Source organism: Phyllostomus hastatus, unplaced genomic scaffold (genome assembly GCF_019186645.2).
Source record: "Phyllostomus hastatus isolate PE091 unplaced genomic scaffold, TTU_PhHast_1.1 phas_contig_1162, whole genome shotgun sequence".
Classification (NCBI taxonomy): domain Eukaryota; kingdom Metazoa; phylum Chordata; class Mammalia; order Chiroptera; family Phyllostomidae; genus Phyllostomus; species Phyllostomus hastatus.
Window position 1 is genome coordinate 8,041,934 of NW_025333537.1, and position 22,602 is coordinate 8,064,535.

General features: G+C 59.6%; 2 protein-coding genes across 3 annotated transcripts; one reads left to right on the plus strand and one right to left on the minus strand.

Moving 5' to 3' along the window:
- Positions 1-492: 492 nt before the first annotated feature.
- Positions 493-5,175, minus strand: RITA1 (RBPJ interacting and tubulin associated 1). Its single transcript, XM_045842787.1, has 4 exons — positions 4,735-5,175; positions 4,405-4,542; positions 3,628-3,984; positions 493-1,213 (listed from the first exon to the last, which is right to left on the minus strand). Exons 3-4 carry the CDS (start codon positions 3,927-3,929, stop codon positions 703-705), a joined length of 813 nt encoding a protein of 270 aa, XP_045698743.1. The 5' UTR covers positions 3,930-3,984; positions 4,405-4,542; positions 4,735-5,175; the 3' UTR covers positions 493-702.
- A 75-nt stretch (positions 5,176-5,250) lies between these two features.
- Positions 5,251-22,462, plus strand: DDX54 (DEAD-box helicase 54). 2 transcript variants are annotated; one of them, XM_045842764.1, is made up of 20 exons: positions 5,251-5,455; positions 7,758-7,887; positions 9,323-9,393; positions 9,978-10,166; positions 10,280-10,329; positions 11,648-11,689; positions 11,806-11,901; positions 12,579-12,700; positions 12,811-12,872; positions 12,952-13,083; positions 14,268-14,478; positions 16,434-16,568; positions 17,091-17,324; positions 17,408-17,481; positions 18,148-18,369; positions 19,462-19,604; positions 19,711-19,824; positions 20,325-20,435; positions 20,556-20,674; positions 21,853-22,462. In XM_045842764.1, exons 1-20 carry the CDS (start codon positions 5,282-5,284, stop codon positions 22,083-22,085), a joined length of 2,664 nt encoding a protein of 887 aa, XP_045698720.1. In that variant the 5' UTR covers positions 5,251-5,281; the 3' UTR covers positions 22,086-22,462. The 2 variants fall into 2 exon arrangements, with proteins under 2 accessions (XP_045698720.1, XP_045698727.1); XM_045842771.1 differs by having other exon boundaries at positions 17,094-17,324.
- The last annotated feature ends 140 nt before the right edge of the window (positions 22,463-22,602 follow it).

The window sequence follows — 22,602 nt, forward strand, 5'->3', positions numbered from 1 at the left end:
TTAATACATGAAAATAAATACATGATTATTGAAATAAAGTCGGCCCACGTCCCACCCAGATCCTCGTGTCCTGCTGCGGCCCACACACCGTCCCCGGGAAGCCCCCCTCCCAGGCCTCCAGACCCCACTGGAAACTCATCCCGAGCTGGGGGTTTGGCTTGAGGGGGCGGGGGAGGGGGGGCAAGGAACACTCCAGGTTGGCGACCTTTTACTCCTACTTGGCGGCAAGACAACGTGTGGGGGGGAGGGGGAGCGCCCTCCCTGGGGGCGTCCCCGGGTTGGCACCGAGACAGCTTGTGGCTACGATGGGCCCGGAACAGGCACCGCACACGGTGGCCACACAGCCACCAGAGGTTGTCAGGAGAGGGCGGGCCCAAGACCACCCTCGCTGAGTCTGCCTCCACGGGAGCTTCCCCAAAGCCCGCAGGTCTCCCCGGAAGCCCCCTACCTGGGCCATCCTCTGAAACAGTGGTCCCTGCCGTGACGCCCCCGGGGAACCTGATGAAAGGGCCAAGGAACTCACTTCCAAGCCCTGGCTGGTGTAGCTCAGTGGATTGAGCTCCGGCCTGTGAACCAAAGCATCGCAGGTTCAATTCCCAGTCAGGGCACATGCCTGGGTTGCAGGCCACGGCCCCTAGCAACCGCATATTGATGTTTCTCTCTCTCTCTCTTTATCCCTCCCTTCCCTCTCTAAAAAGAAACTCACTTCCAAGGGGGCTTTGGTTTCTGGGTGGCCCCGCCTCGTCGGGGGGTAGCTGGCACAGAAACACTGCCTGAGTGAGCCCTGGGGGTCACCAGGGGGCTCCGGAAGGTCACCCCCAGCGAGGAAGGCCTGGGATCCCGAGGCCCATTGGTGTGGGGGCCACTGGTGGGTGGGCGGCCAGTGGCGGGGACAGCCAGGTGGGTGAGGGAGTGGGAACGCTCCCGCCTCGCTGGGCGGGGAGAATCTAACACACCCCTGGACGACTGCCCAGGGTGGGAGTCCGCCCCTGCCCTGGGCTCTGTCTCTGAGGGACCAGCTGGGTGAATGGCACGCAGGGGGGTCTCCCTGGGGTGGGGTGAGTGGCCCCTAGGGGTTGCCGGGGGTGTCCAGCAGAGGGCATGGAGTTTTGCAGCATCCCCCTTTGCCATCCAGGGGGCCTCCAGGCCGGCGCCCGCTGGTCGGGAGCCAAACAGTGACTCATCACAGTAAGACGGAGTGTGGCTGATCAGCCTGGCAAAGGGAAGAGAAACACAGTGAGCCCACAGAGGGAACAAACCCTGCAACCTTAACCCCTACCGACCCACCCCACCCCCGCCAGGCATGTGAGAGGGCTACCTGTAGATCCCAGAAGTCCCTGTCCCAGCCTGGCACCCACAGTGAGGCCACGGCCCCCACATGTACCACTACCCTCCATCTGTTATTTTGCCCCTGCCAACCATCCAGTCCCCCCATTCCCTGGCATGTGCTCCAGGCCTGGTCATTTGCATATTTCACCCACATGACCCATTCTGTCCAATGAGAGTCTGTCTTAGGACCTTTGCTAAACTACTGGATAGTTTTTCTGTCTCCTGGTCTTGCAAAGCTGGCAGACATAAGGACAAAACAGCTGGTGGCCATCTCCTCTGGTATGAGGTGGGGGAGCTGCTCGAAGATGAAGACAGAATCCCACCGACAGTCTGAGCCCCTGTTATATAAGGCCCAAGTTCCTTTTTCTGCTGAAACCAGTTTGGGGTAAGTTTTCTACCACTTGCAACCAAGAGTCCTAATTAACATAATATTAGTTTTTATAGCCATCATTTTTTCTACTAACCTCCCCTTTTCCTTTGTCCTAGCGGCCTTATCAGCTGAAACCTTTGCAGTTATATGGCCCCCCCGACTTGAAATTTTTTAGTATTTACTGATGGCTCTTCCCACACACGCCCTGGACTCAGCATGTCACATACGTCTTCTCGTTATTTCTCACAACGTCCGCAGAAGGGCGATACTCACAATCCTGTTTTACAGATGAGAACACCGAGGCATGGGGAGGGGGAAGCCCCGCAGCAAGATGGACGGAAGGGACAAGATTCAAATCCAGCCTGGCTGCAGGACCCCAGCGCTCAATCGGGAAATTAGACACACACACACACACATGCCTCTGAGGCCTCTCCTCAGCAATTATCATGATGTTTCAATGACTCCCACAAGTATTCAAGGCAAACCTGTGAGGTCCATGGTTTCTGGCCAGGACTGCAAATGCTCAAATTGGCAAACTTCAAGTCTTTGGAAAGCCAACCTTTTGCCACTGAACTTCTCAAACCGTATCTCATTGAAGCACGTCTGTCTGGTGCCACAGCCTTTCCTCAGTATCACCTCTCTACCTCTCGTGCGCCTTCTCACGCGGCACCCTCTGCTTGTCAGCATCCAGCACAAAGCCCCATCCTCCGGGAGGGCATGGCATTCACTGTAACCTCCCTCGTCATGGACACCATACTTCTGTTAACATGACCTCACATTTATTGGAGCGTTTTCTGTCACATTGTAGGTGTCACTGCTGCTGATGTCAGGGTGACCCTTGTCAGGCGGTGGCCCACAGATCCTGTCAGGAACATCACCCTCAGCCTGACATCATAGTAACAAGTCTTGCTTTTATCTCGTTGAACTTTATCTCCTTAAATCGGGATCATGCCCTTTTCTGGACTCGAGGATGCCCCTGCTGGTTCAGCATGGATCATACACATGATTGGCTGGTTGTCAGGGACTGAATTGTGTCCTCCCAAAATGCAGGTCAAATTTTAGGGAGGGAATTAAGGTTCAGCGAGGTCATGGGGGCGGGCCTGTTTAAGAAGAGACACCAGGAGTTCACACACTCAACAGAGGAAAGGCCACGAGAGGACACAGGGTCAAGGTGGCCATCTGCAAGCCAAGGAGGGCTTTGGGAGGAACCAACCCTGCTGGCACCTTGATCTTGGACTTCAAGTTTCCAGACTGTGAGAACGAATTCTGTTGTGAAGCCCCTCAGTCTCTGGGATTTTGTTCTGGCGGCCACCATCGATTACTCACCAGTTTCCCGCATCTCGGTCCAAAGCCCTGATAAAGGAACCAGGAGCCCTGGGGCCCACCACTAGGCACCTCCTCCCGGGCTGCTGTTCATCTGGAATAATCCAAATAATCTAAATCTAACCTATGTACTACTTTATAACCATTAGCGTGAGCTTCTGTTTTTCTAACTTGTTCGTGAAAACGCAGCAAGAACCATTTTCAAAACGACTTGCTGAAACCTGCAACCACCGCATCGCTGGCATTTCACGAACCAACCACACTAACAATCTTATGCAAATTGCTCTGTAATCTTGGACCAATCCTGACCTCTCTGGGCCCCAGAAGCCACTCTGTGACATTGCAGGATGGGTATTCCACCATCGCAACCATCATCACTGCCCTTTATCCAGAGCTTTCTAAGTGTCAGCCAAGCACAGTACGCACCTCACCTCATTTAATCCTCTCAATAATCCCACTAAACCCCATTTTCCATGCCAGGAAACTGCTGCTCAGGTAGGTCAAGGTGCTTGCCCAAGGTCACAAACAGCATGTGACCCGCACGGCTCTAGCAGCAACCTAGGTGGCTGCCCTGGGTGCAGCAGGGCACCTGCCCATGCTGTTACCTGTACTTGTTCTTCTTCCTCGGTGTGAGGGTTGGGGTGCTGCCCCTGGAGGAGGTGGTCTCACAGCTCCCCGAAGCCCGGGAAGCCTCTTTGCCCATTCCTTTGGTTCTGTTGGCCTTCTCCACCCAGGGTGGGTCAAAGTCTGGCGGTGTGGTCCGGGTGCCTGAGGGGCTGCCAAACAAAGTCTCATCCACGTATGAGGCCCTGGCCTTGACCTGACAGCCGCCCCGGCAGCGGCGCTGGCGGTGAAGGGTCTGCATCCCACTGATGGCCAGCTCCACCGGGGTCTTCATGCTGCCCATGGTCCCAGGTGACAGCAGGCATGCTCTGCCCACCAGGCCCTGCCTCCAGGGCTCCCTGTGAAAAGGGGGTCAGGGTACCATCCCTCTGTCATGGGCAGTGCCACCACAGAGAGATTGGTGGTCTCTTCTGTCTCCATCCCAAGGGCAAAAGGGTCAGGTTCTCCCTCAGGGAGTTCTCCTCAAAAGGGAACTGCCAGCCTCTGGGGATGTTTCAGAAATTTGTTCGACAATTTTTTTAGTTGTAACAGTGGTGGGGAGAGGGGTGCTACAGGCAAATATTTAATGAACACGCATTCTTAGCATACCGTACATGCCATACAAATATTGACAGAATGCTAGAGGCTGAAGCAGAGATGGGGCGTGTGTCCCTTTTGGCACCAACCCTAAAAATCTGGTCTGGGAAAGACAGAGAAAATCCCTATACCCTGTGTGTATTTACGGGGCAGGAAATAATCAGTTTCAATCTCATGCCTACCTCCTTCGAAGACCTTTAGAAACATTGTCTCATTTAATCCTCCCATCGGACGTGTGAAGTAGCTTTACACCCATTGTACAGATGACAAAACTGAGGCTTCAAACGGTGACATCACACGTGTAAGTTACAGCTACAAAGCTAGAACAAAGGAAGAGGAATCTGAACCTAACGAACCTGACAGGAGTCCAGAGTGTGTGCACTTCACCATTCTACGATAGGGGATCACGCCCCCCCGCCCCCCCCCCACCGCAACTGCCCCACATGCCCCGATCCCCAAGTCAATTTCCGGGCTGATGTCCTAGGATCCTGCATTCTTGAGTTATTTCCTACCTGAGCATCTTGGCTCCCAGACGTCGGTCGCTGGCTGTAACCCTCAGTGCTCCCCCCACCAGGTCTGGACTCCTCTGGAAGGGTGCTCGGGCACCCGCGGCGCGCGGTGCATCCGTGATCCCAGTTTATCCGGGGCACGGAATCCCGGAGGCCAGGACCCTTGGCTGCTCAGGCCGTCGTGGGTCCCAGTCCGCAGCAGCGCGCGGATCGACTCACTCCGGACACCCAGGCCCTAGCGACGTGTACCTCGAGCGCCCATCAAACAGCAACTAGCCAGCGTCGGGGCGGGGCGGCGCGGCGCGGACGGAAACATTCGGGCGAGAGGGGGGGGCGCCAGATCCAGAAGCCTCCCGAGTTCTTCAAAGCCTCGCAGAGGGGCCTCTCCCACAAGTCAGAGGAGTGTGTGTACTCACTCCATGCCTTCTGGGGCTGCAGAGGGGCAGGGAGAGCCGTCGGAGCTGCGTGGACGCGTCTCCCCCACCCCCGGCCGCGCAGTGGTACAGCCTCGTAGGCTCCGCCCCTTCCCGTTTTCGCTTGCCGGGTCCGCATGGCAGTCGGAAAGCACCCGGGGGCCAGACCGCGGTCCGGACCTGCCATGGCCCAGCGGAAGAAAAAGAAGGGGCTTAAGAGGCGCCGGGGCGCAGCCTCCCAGGCCCTCAGTAGCGACTCGGAGGACGGCGAGTTTGAGATCCAGGCGGAAGATGACACCCGGGCTCAGAAGGTAGGAGCGTGGCGCTCGCACACAGGTTGGCGCCCGAGCCCTGGCTCCGTGCGGCCCTCCCCCGACCCCCACGCGACCTCAGTTTCCCCACTACCGAGGGTGGGGAGAGGATAGCTGGCAGGGGTCAGGGGCACGATCGCCGGTCTGTGCCGGTGTGTGTCTCGGGGTCCATCTTGCCCAGGGTCTTGACGGCCCAAGCCACTGAGCTCCAGAGCCTGGGCCCTGCGCGTCTTCCTGGCCGGCTTTTGGTTGAGCGCTCCTCATTGGCTACCTCGTATTCAGGGGGCGGGTCTAGTTCTCATTCGCCCAATGAAAAGTGCGGGTGCTGAAGATCGGACTTTGAGAGTTTAGGGGATTATTGAGAGATTGAATTAAGGGGAGTCTGGATCTCGTAGCTTGGGGCGGCGATGCCTCCAAACCTCTGGGAAACTAAGTAATAAATTAAACTTGGATTTGTGGACCGTTTCCAGGCTCGGTGCGGAGAGCTTTAGGAGCCTTATCATTTAATCCTCACACCAACCCCATGAGCTAAGTATCGTCACCCCATTTTCCAGAGGAGGAAAACTGAGGCCTAGATTGACAAAGGAACCTGACCAAGACCTCACAGCTTGTGAGTGAGAGAGCCAGGATTCAAACCCAGGACTCTCTTGTGCCAGGGCCTGTGCTATGTCCACTACTGAGTGCCAACTGTATGCAAATGGGAGGGAGGTCTGTGCCCAGCGTGCCTGGCGCAGAGCAGCTCTGGGTAAGTAGATGAATGAGTGGTGTTTATATGAAGAATGGGGTCTACACTCCTCCAAGGCAGGGACCGGACTCCATCCCACTGTTTCCCCAGCCTGGCAGGTGCTTGGCACGTGGTAGGTGCTCTGTAAACGTGGACAAACTGCTGGAGATAATGAACAGGAGGCCGGAGTGCTAAGCGGCGAAGGGGAGCCGGTGCATGTGGACCAGACCAAGGGCTTTGCCCTGGCTCCGCCCTGTGCTTAATGGAATAATGGAGAAGCTGCTTAACCTGCCTGAGCCACGCCTGTAGACGCCAGAGGTGTCCTTTGTGAAGAAGGCTCATGGTTAGAAGTGCCTCCCAGACTGTGGAGAAGATTAAACGACATGTTTTTATATTCTACTCATTCGGTGTAATGCCAGGCACTCACGTGTTCCAGGCACCTTGTTGTTATGTGTCTGGAGCAGGGCCTGGCAGGCATTTCCTGTAGGGACTGGAGGGTGGATAGTTTAGTCTTTGCGGGGCCCTGTGAGGTCACTGTCTTCTTCATCTTGCTTTGGGTGGTCTTTTAGTAAAGCGCATGCACTGTATGAGACAGGCTGCAGCTCCGACCTAGATGGGGTAGTGGACCTTGGAGAGTCACGTGGACAGAACATAGATTCTGATCCCCCACTGGCTGTCTGTGTGATCTTGGGCAGGTCACATCACCTCTCTGTGCCTCAGTTTCCTTCTTTGTAAAATGGACAAGATAATAGCATCCACTTCCCAGGGTTGTTGTAAGGATGAAATGGAGTAACTTAATGAATGCTCAGCAGCATGTGGGTTAGAGTAAGAGCCATGTACTTTCTTGTCATTACTGTGACTCAGCGGTCCATACATGTTATTTCTGAGCAGACGGGGACAGCTCTATAGGCTGAGAAGGCTCCCCTGAGGAGGCGTCTGGGTTAGACTTAGCTGTGCCAGGACACGTTGGTGGGCAGAGGAGAGGCAGGCACAGGAGAGACCAGAGTTGGGTGGGGGTGATGAGTCAGAAAGGGGGTTGAGGAGGGGGGCGGGGCAGCTTGGAGAAATCTAGTACCTCTCATGCTGTAGATGTGGTGATCGGCTCTCTAGAGCTTTTCATTTCAAGGGCTTTGAACGACAGGCCGGGAGGATGATGATGGTGGTGATGATAATGGTATCGTCACCATTTATGCACTGGGCACTGTTTGAGCCCCACACTTCTCTGTTCAGTCTTCACAACACCCTCTGAAGCGCAGGCCCTTGTCGTCCGTTTCCCCGATGTGGGAACCCAGACTCAGGGACGATTAAGTCTGTCGTGTGAGGTCTCCCAGCCGGTGAGTGACAGAGTTGAGACTGAAACCCAGGCAGCCTGGCGGCAGAGCCCACTCACTCTCTGCCTCGCTGCCCTGGCCTGGCCCGGTCACAGGGGAGCCCTGGAGCAGAGAAGTCCTGTGATCTGGCAGGAGTATCATCAGCTCGAATGGGGAGCAGGCTGACAGCTGGACTGCTCCACCCCCCCTCCACCCCCTGCTGCCTCCAGGGGTCTGATGGGGCCGCCTCTCTATTCCTCTCTCCCAGCTGGGACCCGGCAGACCCCTGCCCACCTTCCCTACCTCGGAGTGCACCTCGGACGTGGAGCCGGACACGCGGGAGATGGTGCGGGCCCAGAACAAGAAGAAGAAGAAGTCGGGAGGCTTCCAGTCCATGGGTGGGTGAATGAGGCGCCCGGGGAGTGGGAGGAGCAGCAGCAGGGGGTCATCGCACCCTCCGAGCTCTGCCCTGGGCCCGGCACTGTGCTAGGTGCTGGGTAGATTGAGGCAGCAGGCGACGGGCCTGACACCGTGAGAGGGCAGCTGGAGCTGGACACAGGGCCTCGCTGGTGGGGAGCAGGCGTTTGGGAGGGTTCTGCGGGAGACGGCATTTCAGAACGGGGTGGGGGAAGATGCCGTAGTCAGGCGGGACTGGGATACCCGGCTAGATGGCCATGAGGCTGGGCTCTCCTGCTTGCTCTTTACAGATCAGTAGCATCTGGAGCAAAGCTTTAACTGTTATGGACATTTTTTAATGTTAGAAAGGATAAGAAAGGCTTTCTTTTCTAAGTGTGACCCGAGCGCTGTTGGACTTTTTTCAGTTAGACGTGTGTACGGCAAAAAACACTATAGACTGAGTTGAAGTTTATTTGCAACCTATGGGACAAAGGGTGACTGTCCTTAATATGCAGAGAGCTTTCACGAATCAATAAGAATAAGACAGGCACCCCGACAGAGGCTTGGGTGGACAACGTGGACGGTCAGCTCACAAAGGGAATCAATCTAGACAGCCGGTCACCACATTGAAGATGCACTAAAAACCTATTAAAAAACCAAAGAAAAAGAGCAAATGCAAACATTTATGTGGAGCTCTTTTTGCCTTTCTGAATCACAAGGATAACTGACCAAAAAGCAGCTGCAGTAACACGCGGTACCATCCTGTCTCGGGCCTCCCGCTGTCCTCCCCTCTCCACGAGCCCAGGTCACATGCTGTCTCTCCAGAGGCCACTCCTCCCTCTCATAGGACCTTGTGCCTCATTTGTCCACACCCTGTTTGTACGTGTCCCGGGCCCTTGTGCATGACCCCTTTTTCTTCCAGTTACGTATTTCACACATATAGGTAGAAAATAGCGGACAGTGAGTCTCTACCTGCCCCTCAGCAGCGTCCACTGTTTTCAGCCCAACTTCAGCCACGCCTCACCCACGTGTCCCCGGCATCCTGGAGGGTTCGGAAGCCGGTCTCCCTGGCTTCCTTATCCAGACTCCCCTCCTTGTACCCCGAAATACCTCCTGCTTATTCAGAGAGAGGCAGGACCTCGCATGCCTGAACCAACCCCACAGTTTCCGGCGTCGCCCAGACCCCCGGTCGTCTCGTGGCGTTGAGAGTGTGTTCGCATCGGAATCCACCGAAGGCTTATGACCCGTCACCCGTAGATTTGTCTCTTAAGTTTCTGTTGGTCTATTGGTTTTGCTCTGTCGCTTTTCTTTTTTTCCCTTGCTATGTATTTGATGACATAAGAGCCGTTCGCCCTGCGCTACTGCTGCACAGGAGTGTGGTGTGCGGTGCCGTGGGGGCTCCCCGGACCCCCTCGGTCACTCCCCTGTCTTCCCCAGGCTTGAGCTACGCGGTGTTCAAAGGCATCATGAAGAAGGGCTACAAGGTGCCCACACCCATCCAGAGGAAGGTATACGGCGGGGATGGCTGGCGGGGCTGGGGGGAAGGGAGGAGCGACTCGGCCCTTCTCTCCGCCTCTTGGCGGACACCCCTTGTGTCAGCTGTCACATCTGTTGCCCCTCTTGCCCGGGAACCTCACGAGCTTGCCTGTTTCACCGGTGTGGGAAGCTGGGCCCGGCAGAGAAGGAGACCCGACCCCGGGCCTCTTCGCCACTTACGGCTGATCACCGCTGGGCCCCTGTGCGGGCAGGTCGCAGGCCACTTGTTATCTCCCGGGGCGCGTGACTGGCGTCCTCAGACATTTAGCTGGGAGGGAGGCATTCCTCTGGGCTCCCGGGGAGGAAGAGTAGTCAGGGAGGTAGAGTCTGGCTCAAGCTGCAGGTAGATGTTCAAAGAGTAGACAGATTTGGGGGCGGTGAGCTGCTTGTCCCCGGAGGTGTGCAAACAAGCTTCGGCAAGAACGGGATCTCATCTTCCCATCCGCCGAGGTCCCCTGGGTCACCCATTCCCCGGGGACTGGAAGCTCTGGATCCCGTGGTGTTTGGGTGCCGGAGCTGACCCCGCCCCGCCCCACCCCCGCTGGTTCCTCTGCAGACCATCCCGGTGATCCTGGACGGCAGGGACGTGGTGGCCATGGCCCGGACGGGCAGCGGCAAGACGGCCTGCTTCCTCATCCCCATGTTCGAGCGGCTCAAGGCCCGCAGCGCGCAGACCGGGGCCCGCGCCCTCATTCTCTCGCCCACCCGCGAGCTGGCCCTGCAGACCATGAAGTTCACCAAGGAGGTGTGTCCAGGCCGGGGGTTGGGGGCGGGCAGTCTGAGCTGGGACCACGGGGGAGGCCTGAGCGGGCCGAGGCATCTGCCCCTCACCCTCTCTCAATCTTTCTCTCCCGACAGCTGGGCAAGTTCACCGGCCTCAAGACTGCCCTGATCCTGGGCGGGGACAAGTAAGAGCCCCTCACCCCTGGCCACGGCCACCCACACCCTTACACCCCTACACCCTCCCCGTGCGAGCTCACCCGGTGCCTCCAGGGCATCAGAGCAATGGGGGAGCCCATGCGCCTCATACCAACAACAGCGAGTTCTCAGCCCATTTCAGAAAAAGCTAACCAGGGAGACCGGCAGTAAAAGGAGGAAAGAAATTTCTCACATGGGCACTGCAGAGGCACTGGGGGCACACGGGTCACCCGGGCGGGTGGTCTGGTTGTGCATGGCTTGAGGTGCCCACTTGTGTGTGTGTTGTTTAAAGCAGGATGCACAAAAACCAAACATGTTTTAATTGCTCCAATTTGCAAAATGTATGTGTCCCGAGGTGCTGGTGCCGCCCTTCCGAGGTGCCAGGCACCACACCTGTTTTCCAGGTGAGCAGACTGAGGTGGCGACAGGCCCGCCCAGGTGGTGGTTGGGCGGCACTGCTGAGATTAGCACTGAGTCTCCCGCTCGGTGCCCCGCCCCTCATCTCACACGTCTCCCTCCCAGGGCAGCCCCTCCCTTTTCCTCAAGGTCACTGCCACCAGTGCTCTCAGTTCCGAGTGTGTTGTGTCCTATGCTCCTTTGTCTGCATTGTAATTTATCATCGGGGGTGTCCCACTTTTTGGTGTCTCTGGGCCACACTGGAAGAAGAGGAGTTGTCTTGGGCCACACGTTCAATACATTGCGACACGTAATCACAAAACGAAAAAATCTGATGTTTAAGTAAATGTACGATTTTGTGTTGGGCTGCCTTCATAACCATCCTGAGCTGCTTGCAGCCCGCAAGCTGCAGATTGGACACCCCCGCCTAGTTGGTGATTGCGAGCAAAGCCTTCCTGGGCTAGGCCTGGCCAGAATTCTGGCTCCTACAGGTGTCCCCAAGGGTGCTTCAGAGGGTGACCGCAGTTAGGGATGTGTGTGCTCCGAAGGTTTAAGAATAAGGACAGAGAGATCCCGGAAGCTGGATTATAGGTGCAGCGGGCAGTTCCCAGGTTGGTTGCTAGGTGGCGCTGCAGGGCAAAGGCAGCCCTGTTGCAATCTGGAGAGAGGAGAGAGTGGGGTGGGTTCCGAGCCTGAGCCCATCTCTTTGTTGTATCAGTCCTTTTGTGTATTTTTGAACTTGTATCTCATGTCAGGGCAGTGCCTTTGCCTAGGATGTCACCAGTAGCCTTTCCCCAGTTGCATGCAAGTCTGGGGTCAGGGAGTGGGACTCACCTAGGCATTTGGTGTGGGAAGCGGGAGGGGCTAGGCAGAGACCTGTACTATCACGCTGACACCTGCCCTTCCCCCTAGAATGGAAGACCAGTTTTCAGCCCTGCATGAGAACCCTGACATGTGAGTTTGGACTGGGGGTAACGCTCTGGGGTCCCTTCCCGGACAGCCAGCGGCTGGGGAGTGAACGCAGGGCTCTGCTGGGGGCCCCAGGTGACCTGGCCTGCGCACCCTTCCAGAATCATCGCGACCCCGGGGCGCCTGATGCACGTGGCCGTGGAGATGAACCTGAAGCTGCAGAGTGTGGAGTACGTGGTGTTTGACGAGGCCGACAGGTGAGGCGTCCGGGTCGGCCCCGAGGCTGGGAAGTGGGAGGGAGGTGGGCCGCCTGGTGGGGAGGGGCTTTGCCAGGAAAGACCAGTGTCCTGGGTCAGAGCAGTGTCTCCCCGGAGCAGGGGAGCTCCCCGGGCCAACAGTTGTTTTTTTTTTGTATCACTTTTGGGAATATTGGGAAGAGGAATGAAACGACACCATGATTTCAAAGTTAGAAGAAGCAGCACAAGGTTGAGGACTCCGGTGGGATCAAATCCCAGCTCTGTGAACTTGGGCAGATCACGGAGGGTCTTGGGGGCCTGGGGGTCGTGACTGCAGAGTGGGGGTGAGACAGCGTGCGCCTCCCAGGGGGCCGTGAGTGCTCGGGAGCCGGTATTTGTGAGGCACTCAGAGCGGTGCCCGGCACAGCAGGGGCCTGTGGTCGCTCATTTCAGCGTGAGTTTGTGGGAAACAGAACAGAGCAGACCCCGGGTTTCAAGGTCGTTATTGCTCAGGGTGACGCTGTCAAGTAGAGAAGAAGGGAACTGAGTTAGAGAAACGTGGGGCAAACACCAGTCCACGTGGGAGGCAGTGCGGTGGGGGCGACGCTGACTGAGGTTGGGAGCTTGCCGGAATGCGAGCCCCGCTCCTGACCCCGTCCTGCCCTCTGTCCTCTGCCCTCTGTCCTCGGCCGTCCCAGGCTCTTCGAGATGGGGTTTGCAGAGCAGCTGCAGGAAATCATCGGCCGCCTCCCTGGGGGCCACCAGACGGTCCTGTTCTCCGCCACGCTGCCAAAAATGCTGGTGGAGTTTGCCCGGGCTGGTGAGTGAGCTCAGGGCAGGGCCAGGGACTGGGGGTCTGGGGGCCTAGGGGCCTGGGGTCCCTGTCCCTGAGTGACTCAACCCTCCACCCTCCTCTCTGGCCCCCCGCAGGCCTCACGGAGCCTGTGCTCATTCGGCTAGACGTGGACACCAAACTCAACGAGCAGCTCAAGGTGAGGCCACACCTGTGTCCCTGTGCAGGGCCCTGCCCAGGGCCTGACAGCCACAGCCACACGACCCCTCTCCCTGCAGACCTCCTTCTTCCTCGTGCGGGAGGACACCAAGGCCGCCGTGCTCCTCTACCTGCTGCGCACCGTGGTGCGGCCCCAGGACCAGACGGTGGTGTTTGTGGCCACAAAGCACCACGCCGAGTACCTCAGTGAGGTGAGAGAGGCTGGCAGGGGCCACACACCTTCCAGCCATCCCCTGGAAACCTGCCCTTCATTAGCTGGGGCTGCAGTCCCATGTGCAGCCACCAGAGGGAAGCACCAGAGCAGGACATGGGCCTGGCCTGGGCTGGGTAATTTTTCATTTTAAACTTTTTATCATAAAAATTTCAAATGCATACTACAGTTAGAAAATAGCCTAATGAACTCCCAGGTACTCAGTTATCAACTCATGGCCAGTCTTGATTTACCTATACTCCACCCTCCATCCAGGTTATTTTGAAGTATTTTCCAGCCATCCTATCATTCTGTAGATTTTCAGTGTCTCATGTGTTTTGCTTTTTAAAAATGAGGTATGCCCTGCATGCATTAAGTTTTGTAAAGTGCTTTATTTTAATCTTACGTGAGCAGCTTGATGAGTTTTTATTTTTTTATTTATTGATTTTTAGAGAGAAAGAGAGGAACACTGATTTGTCGGTCCACTTATTTATGCCTTCATCGGTCGATTCTTGTTTGTGCCCTGACTGGGGATCGAACCCATGACCTTGGCTTATTGGGCTGATGCTCAAACCAACTGGGCTACCTAGCCAGGGCCTTTTTAAAAAAAAATTTCTTTTTTACTTACAGATTTTTAGAGATTGGTGACTTTTTCCATATGTGCACACCCATAACCCTTGGCTGTATCAAAGTGTGGGGGTCCCTGTGCCCCAGAGGCTGCTGGGGCGCCTTCCCTGGTCAGCCACACCTGGGGTCTGTTGTCTGAGGACACAGTTCACTGGGGTTCACGTGTTTGTTACACACCTGACGGCGCTTCCTCCCGGCGTGCAGCTGCCGGGTCACTGATGAGTGACAGGACACCAAAGTAGTGATTTCCGAGAGGCAGTTAACACTTTCACGGTGCTGCCTACGTCTGGGCTGTGTTCTCAGCACTCTATATGCATTAACTCATTTACTCCTCACAACAAAGCTACACAGAAGGAGCTCTTCTCCTCGTTCTACGGGTGAGCAAAAATGAGGGCACAGAGAGGTTAGGTAACTTGCCCAGGGTCAAGGCCCTGCAGCTTGTTCGAGGTCGAGTCAGGGTGAAGCTTCCCACCAGGTCGTGGCATCCCCGCCGTGGCCAGGACGCTCCCCTCCAAGGCCCCTTGCCCCTCTCCCTCTGCCCTGTCTCGGCTCGAGCAGCTGCTGGCGGCCCAGCGGATGAGCTGCGCCCACATCTACAGCGCCCTGGACCAGACGGCCCGCAAGATCAACCTGGCCAAGTTCGCCCACGGCAAGTGCTCCACGCTCATCGTGACCGACCTGGCGGCCCGGGGCCTGGACATCCCGCTGCTGGACAACGTCATCAACTACAGCTTCCCGGCCAAGGGCAAGCTCTTCCTGCACCGTGTGGGTAAGGAGCCAGCCGGGGTGCTACCGGTGGAGAAACCGAGGCCCGGGGACTTGACCTGTAGATCAGGACCTGGGGAGGCGGGGCCTCAAGGTTCTGTGGGGCGGCCTCACTGTTCTCAGGAGGTAGCTCTCTGCTTCCAGGATTCCCAAGTCCTGGGCTTCTCTCCCTTTCTTGCCGTGGTGCTTGATGAGGTGGTCCCACAGCCCCCCCTCCCTGAAGTCCTCTCAATGAAACTGTCCTTGTAGCTCCCTTCCTGGGGACCCTCACACACCGGCCTTTGTGCCTCCCGTTCCACCGCCGCAGGCAGGATCTCAGGCCAGCGTGTTGGGCCCCACCTTCCCGTCAGCCCTCCCAGGCCAGAACACTGCGTATAACCTTCCAGTTATACAAGCAAGACGCACACATAGTGGGCATATTGGAAAACAAAGCAGTGCAGTAGGTCGCACGCTCCTGCCTGGCGACCGTGGTGGCTGTGCTCACCCCCGCCGCCCCGCACTCCCCGCGGGCCCTGGGCCGCCTTTCACGGCAGCGGCTCCTTCTGTTCTCACACCCACCCTGTGGGTGGGCCCCGCACAGGAGCTCCGCTTTGCAGGCGAGGGACCCGAGGCCAGGAGGCTATTGATTGGCCGGGTCTCCTGCAGGTGGCAAGGTGGGGTGGCTGGGACTGGAACCACCTCTTCACTGTCGTGGCCTCTCCGATGACACGGCTGTCACTGTGGTGTGTCTGGCCCCAGCCGTTACCTTTTTTGTTTTTAACTGTGGTAGAGGACACAGAGCATACCATCGCCATGGGAACGTCGTCCGGTGGAACTCAGTGGCACTGAGGACGCTCATGTGGGGGAACAGCCCCCGCCGCTGCCCAGCCTCCAGGCCGGCGGCGTCTTCCCACGTGGGAACCGCCCACCAGACATGACTCCCTGTTCCCCTCTCCCCAGCCGGCGCCACCATTCTGTTTTCTCTGCCGTCTTTTCATTCATAAACGCATTTTTAAATGCTGCTAATTTAATGTGAGAGAAGAAGCTGGGAGGCCAGGGCCTTTGAGCGGTTCTGCCTGTGATTAGATGCCACTGAGTTCTGGCCACCCACGGCGGCCCCCAGAGAAGCAGTTTGACCTCCAGTCAGGGCACAGAGCCCGCCCCCTCCTGGGTGTCCAGCCCCCGGGTCCAGTGACCCTGTTGGTGGCAGCTGGCTGCGCCCCAGTTCCCACTGCCCTGGGAAGAGCTGGCTCTGTGCATTCCTTGAAGGGGCCCCAGAACCCCCAAAGGGAATTTCTCGTGCACCCCATGACCAACAGTGTAAATCGGACCACCCCAAATGAATCTTCCAAGGGTGGTGACACGCTGGTTTTGCAAGTGGCAGCAATGAGCCAAAATGGATTTACCTAACGCAAACTCAGCCCGGCGCTGGCCACACCCCCCCTGCAGCCGCCGCCTTGCGTCAGGGCACGTCACGCAGGTTTTCCTTCGCCTCTGACTATCACTGACGGGTCTCGAGTTGGTTCTGTGAAGGGCTGGAGAATATAAGTACTGTAGGCTGTGGGGGCCGTGTAGGCTCTGACCTTGGCCCTGAAATCGCACGACAGCAGCCATAGACAGCACATAAATGGCCGTGTGCCAGTAAAACTCCACTTACACAAACAGGGTTTTGGGGGGATTTGGCGCCTGGGCCCACTGGCCGGCCCCTGTCCGCTGCTGCAGAACCCCCACCAGGTGGTCGCCAGCTAAGGCACTTCACAAAGTCCCCTTCGGCTGTGCTCCAGCAGCGCCTTGTCGGCTCATGCACTCTCGCACAGGTGACCCTGGTGACCTCCCGTGTCCCCTCCCCTTTTGTAGGGCGGACGCCAGCTCAGTGAGGTGCGGGCTTGGCCTGGTTTTCCTCTGTAGGGTTGGGCCGGAGGGAGTTGTGCTGGGCTTTTGGGGGGCTTTGCTGAAGCCTGACCTCCTCTTCCCACCCAGGTCGTGTGGCCCGGGCCGGCCGAAGTGGCACGGCCTACTCCCTGGTGGCCCCAGATGAGGTCCCCTACCTGCTCGACCTGCACCTGTTCCTGGGCCGTGCCCTCTCCCTCGCCCACCCCCAGGAGGAGCCCTCTGGTGAGTGGAGGCAGGGGCGGGGCCAATGTGGGCGGGGCCCAAGCTGTCGTGGCTTTGATAGGGGCGGGGCTGGACTTGACCCCAGGAGAAGCAGATCCCTACACAGCCGTCCCTCAGTGTCGGAGGTGGGTTAGTTCTAGAGCCCCCTCGGATGCCAACATCTGCAGATGAGTCCCTTATATAAAATGGGCTAGTGTTTGCATATGGGCATCCTCCTATAACTTTATCTCCAGATTACTTACAATGATACAGTGGAAGCTATCATACATAGCTTTCACGGCATACTGTTTCAGTATAATGGTTATGATGCTGAATTGTTTACGGAATAACGACAAGGAAAAAGAAGCCTGTGCGTGTTTAGTACAGATGCAGCCTTTGTAGGCCTCCCTGCGGAGCACGCGTCAGCAGCCACGGGGATAATTCTGTGACGAGCAGGCTGGCGTGGGCCCGGCAGGGAGAGGCGGGGCCTGGGCAGGTGGGCGGGGCGGCAGCCCTCTGACCACGCTCCCTGCGGGGCCTCAGCAGGCGCGGTGGGCGTGGACGGCGTGCTGGGCCGCGTGCCGCAGAGCCTGGTGGACGATGAGGACTGCAGCCTGCGGAGCGCGCTGGAGGCCTCGCTGGAGCTGCGGGGCCTGTGTCACGTGGCCGACAACGCCCTGCAGCAGTACGTGCGCTCGCGGCCGGCGCCCTCCCCCGAGTCCATCAAGCGGGCTAAGGAGCTGGACCTCGCGGGGCTGGGCCTGCACCCCCTCTTCAGTGAGTCCCCGCGCGCAGGGCAGGGGCGGCGGGCGGCCCTGCGGAGCCGAGCCCCGGCCTCACGCCTCCCCTGCCCCCACCAGGCTCGCGCTTCGAGGAGGAGGAGCTGCAGCGGCTGCGGCTGGTGGACACCCTCAAGAAGTACCGCTCGCGGGCGGTGAGTGAGGGCGGGCGGGGACCACAACACCAAGGCCACCACGGTGCGGGGACTCTGACTCAGCGCCTGAGCCCCGGCGGGACCCAGCAGGCGTTTCCGGCTCAGCTTGCAGCGTCTTAACCTGCATCTGCGGCTCTGCCAGCATGCCTAGAGACGCCCCTTTTTCTGGAGCCATCCCTGCTTGTCCACAGCAGGTGCCCCAAGTGGCAGCCATTTCCTCCCACTTACAGATGGGTAGACTGAGGCTCAAGGGGGGAGGACCGAGCTCTAGGCCTGTTAGAGGCCTGAGGAGCTGGCTTTCCATCGCGTTCCTCTCCTTTGACTCCCACGACCCGATCCTGTAAGGAGGGGAGGCATGTGCTAAAGCCGGGGCAGGCCCGCCAGCCGGCCCGCGTCAGGGAAAAGGCGCTGGAGTGGCATGGGTTTTGGAGCCAACTGGACCTGGGCCAAAATCCCAGCTCTGGCTCGTCCCAGCTGTGCGACCTCGGTCAGGTTACTTGCCCTCTCTGGGGCTCCTTTTCTAATGGTGAAACTCCAGTAACGAGAGTACTCTCGCTAGGACTGAGAGTACGCGAGGAGGAATGCCCGAGTGCACTGGCCGGGCTGGTGGGGGCGGAGTCGGGGAGGAGAGGCCAGTGGGTGAAGGAGGCGGGTGTCCCTCCGCAGACCATCTTTGAAATCAACGCCTCCAGCCGGGACTTCAGCAGCCAGGTGATGCGCGCCAAGCGGCGGAAGGACAGCAAGGCCATCGCCAGCTTCCAGCAGGGGCGGGAGGAGCGGCGGGAGCTGCAGGGGCGGCAGGAGGGCCTGGCCGGCCCAGCCCCAAGCTGCTCAGCACCGGAGGAGCGGCCTGAGGAGGAGGAGGCAGCGGCAGGAGAGAGTGCGGAGGTACAGGCCCCCCGACCTGGGGTCCGGGCCTGGGTTTGGGGAAAGGGGTGGGTCAAACCGCAGCAGCCACAGGGCTGTCCCCAAGGCTTCGTTGTCACTGGGGATGGATTCGGGGATTCTGGTCCCCTGTCTGACACTTGTGGAAATCAGCAACTCGGCTCTTAGCCTCCCCGTCTGTAGAATGGGCTCATGGGGCTTGTCCACCTTCCCTTGCCTGAAACCCTAGGGACCAGATGGGTTTTGGGATTCCATATCTTGAGGGTGGGGGCCCGTGTGCCATGTAGCACCTCGGCGGGGTCTGGGGTGTCCCTGCCATCAAATGCACCAGAGCTTCTGCCATGAGACGTGCTGGTCCCCGAACTAACCAGACAGACGGCCCCTTGTGGGCTCCAGTTGGCCTTTGCCACTGAGAGAATTTCAGGAAAGTTCGGTTCCACAGCCCTGTGGACCAGGGCTCTGCAGCCCAGTGACCGGGGGCACCCGGTCCCTGCCCTGCCGGGCAGATGCAGAACAGTGCCCAGTGGATGCCTAGTGGTGGCCCCGTCGTCATCATGTTGGTGGCAGTCTGAGCCCAAGGTCTGGGGCAGGCAGAAAGGCACAGAACAGTGGCTCCTGGCAGCAGTGAGGGCACGACACAGGCAGCGGCAGACGCTGGGCTTTGGGGCCAGAGGCTGGGCTGCGGGACCACGTGGTGTTCTGGTCCCCTGGTGGGCGGGGCTCGGGGCCTGCTCTCCCGCCTTCCTTGCATTTGATTTGCATAGGGGTTCAGCAGCCAAAGCATAACAGTTGAAAGCCCTGGATGAGTCCCTGACACACAGAGCAAGGCCAGGCCCAGGGAGGGCCAGGACCTTGTGTCCGTCACATGGCCTGGGGGACCGTGCTGGGACCGAACAGAGTCCTCCCTGGTTGGCACCTCAGTGCGTTCCCCTCCCCCCCGCCCACCTTATCTGACGCCGCTGGTGCTGGAGGCGGGTTGTGCTGCGTGTGCCGAGGAGGAGATGGAGGGTCCGCCTGGCAGCGCCAAGCGGGACCGGTGTTGGGGCCCGGGGGGCTCCCGGGGGCTGCAGGTGTGACTGGGCGTCCGTCTGCCAGGACGTCTTCGCAGAGGTCGTGGGCCGGAAGCGGCAGCGGCCGGGACCTGACTGCGGAGCCAAGCGGCGGCGGGCGGAGGCCGGGCAGCGGGACCAGGACTTCTACGTCCCCTATCGGCCCAAGGACTTCGACAGCGAGCGGGGGTGAGTGGCCGGCTGGCGTGCGTGCGCGCGCGCGCGCATGTGCGTGGTGGGTGGGGCCCTGCGGCCCCCCTCAACCCTGTCGTGCCTCCCCACTCTCCTTCTGCAGCCTGAGCGTCGGCGGGGACGGGGGCGCCTTTGAGCAGCAGGTGGCCGGCGCCGTCCTGGACCTGATGGGAGACGAGGCCCAGAACCTGACCAAGGGCCGGCAGCAGCTCAAGTGGTGAGTGGGCTCAGCGACACGGCCCTCCCAGGCCCGCCTGTCGCCGCGCAGCCCCGCAGAGCCGGCCTGCGACCCTTGCCTGGCCTGGCCTGGCCTGGCCTGGCTCCCCTTGGGTCCCTAGAGCAGGAAGTGTGCCACCCGCCCCCGCACTGATCCTGCACGGCACGAATTACAGCTTGTGCTGCCCCTCCTGTTTGCACGGGGTCATACATAGTCAGCTTGAGGGACCTCACCCCACCTGCGTTCAGGGCCAGGAGGTGGCAGGGGCGGGGCTGGGAACCCTGTTCCTGACGACCCCCACACGGCCTTTGAGACCTGGGCTACCGAGGCTAGGTGGGGAAGGGCAGGGCGCTGGCCTTCACTGAGCACCTCCTGCATGCCAGACATGGCCGCGCTGCTTCTCTGGAATCCTCCAGCACCCCCGTGAGGGCCAGCGGAGGGAACAGGCCACCCCAGGCCACTTCTGTCCACGGCAGCCCACCCTCCTTCCTCTCCTGCAGGGACCGGAAGAAGAAGCGGTTTGTGGGGCAGTCGGGACAGGAGGACAAGAAGAAGAAGAAGATCAAGACGGAAAGTGGCCGCTACATCAGCAGCTCCTACAAGCAGGACCTGTATCCTTAGGGGCGGGGCTAAGTGCCCATTTCTGTTGGGGGTGGGGCGGCGCTTCCCCAGCCCAGGGGTCTCAGGGCCTTCAGGGTCCTGCAAGCAGCCTCCTTAACGTGGCCGCCCAGCTACAAGAAGTGGAAGCAGAAACAGAAAATCGACGACCGCGACTCCGAGGAGGAAGGGGCGTCGGACCGGCGAGGCCCCGAGCGGAGGGGCTGGAAGCGGGGCCGAGGCCAAGGCCAAGGTAGGACGGACCTCCGCACACAGATGGGCACGTCACGTGGTGGGTGCGTTCGGTCGTCTGGGAACCCGGGCCTCTCTGGCCCTGCCCAGGGCCCTCGGCGGGTGACGGGCGAGGGGGTTTGAACTGGGGTCCACGAGAGCCTGTGCTGGACCACGGCAGGGCCCCGGGCACCCCATGTGCCAGGGCCTCAGGGCTCTGACGGCTCTGAGAGAAGGGGGCTGGAGCCCATCCTGCCCACCACCCTGCCCCCCGCCGTGTGCTGTCAGAGAGGGTTCCCACTGGCAGTGTGAGGACAGGCTCTGCTAGACACTCCCACCCGTGACCCGGTGAGAAGACTGGGGGTGCTCAGCTAGCAGACGAGGGCGCCCACGTGGGTGACGCCCGGGGCTACCCAGCTGCCTGCCGCCTCCCACCTGCGCCTCCCCCGGGGAGAGGGGAGCTCGGCCTGTGTCCTGGGCTCTCCGGGGGGCCTTAGCCCTCCTTGGCCTCTCTCCCCCCCACCCTAGGCCCCTCAGGGCTGGTCCCTGCCCTGTTTGTGTCTCTGAGAGTCTGTGTCCTTCAGCCTGTGGCCCATTCTCTGTCACGGCCACTGTGGCTTGTCCTCCGCCTCACCCAGGGGCCTCCTGTGTCCTCTGCGTGGCCTCCTCTTTGTCCGCAGTGGCACCGCCCCTTTCCCACGGGGACAGGGGGTGGGGTCCGTCTCAGCCACGGCTGGGCACCCAGAGCCTGGCGCAGAGGAGGTGCTCCGTCCAACTCTGTTGAAGTCTTTACCATCGTAATCGCCACACCGAGGAGGCCCTTACTCCAGGCTGGGCCTTGTCCTGAGCACTGGACACGTTAACTCACTGACTTAGTAGGACCCACGAGACAGGTGCTGTTACTCATGACTTGGTGGGAAACTGAGGCACAGAGAAGTTAAGTGACTTGCCCATGGCCTGAGAGTTCACAGCTGGGATTTGAACCCCGGCAGTTCTGGCTCGAGGTTCCGTGCTGTCAACCAGTAGAGCAGACTGCTTACGCTTTATTAAGCACCTGCTCTGTGCCAGAGGCTGGGGCCACAGCGGTGAACACGGAAGGGGGACCAGGGGTGGGGGGGGCAGTCTGGAGGCTTCTGGGAGGAGGAGGAGACATTGGAAGTCGACCCAAAGGCTGAGCTCCCTGGACCCCTGTCCCGGCAGGTGCCCCCCAGCCCCGCGCCCCAGGCGCCCCCGCAGGCCGCGTGCGCTCGGAGCTCAAGACCAAGCAGCAGATCCTGAAGCAGAGGCGCAAAGCCCAGAAGATGCGCTTCCTGCAGCGCGGGGGCCTCAAGCAGCTCTCCGCCCGCAACCGGCGCCACGCCCAGGAGCTGCAGCGGGGCGCCTTTGGCCGGGGCGCCCGCTCCAAGAAGGGCAAGATGAGGAAGAGGATGTGAAGACGACCCAGCCCTGAGGCTCCATGCCTGGCCCAAGTGCGGACGTCAGCAGACGCTCCTTGCGTACCACTGCGTGCCTGTCCCCTCTCTGGGTGTCCGGGAGCTCCCTGCAGGGACCGTCGTCCGTGAAGAGGAGTGCTGTGCTGGCCACGGGGGCAGCAGCTGCCTCTGCCTGAGCCACAGGCGTTTGAGCAGGGTCCTGAAGGGTGCATAGGAGTTCGCCAGCAAGGCCAGGCAGGCCAAGACCTGAATGGGCGACTCAGCTCCTGCTGCTTCCGTGTGCTCCGGGTTCAGAGGCCGTGGCCACACGGGTCTGAGCTGTGACTGCGTGAGGCACATGGTGTGTTCTTAGTGTAATAAACCTCTCCTGAGCTGCAGTCCACTCGAGCAGTTGGAAGGAACAAACCCGGACCCCAAAATCCCAGCTGGTGTGCCGGGTGGGCAAGTCTCGTGTGAGCCCCCAAGGGGTCCCCCCTGAGGGTGGGTCCCCATTTTGCAGATGAGGAAAATTGAGGCT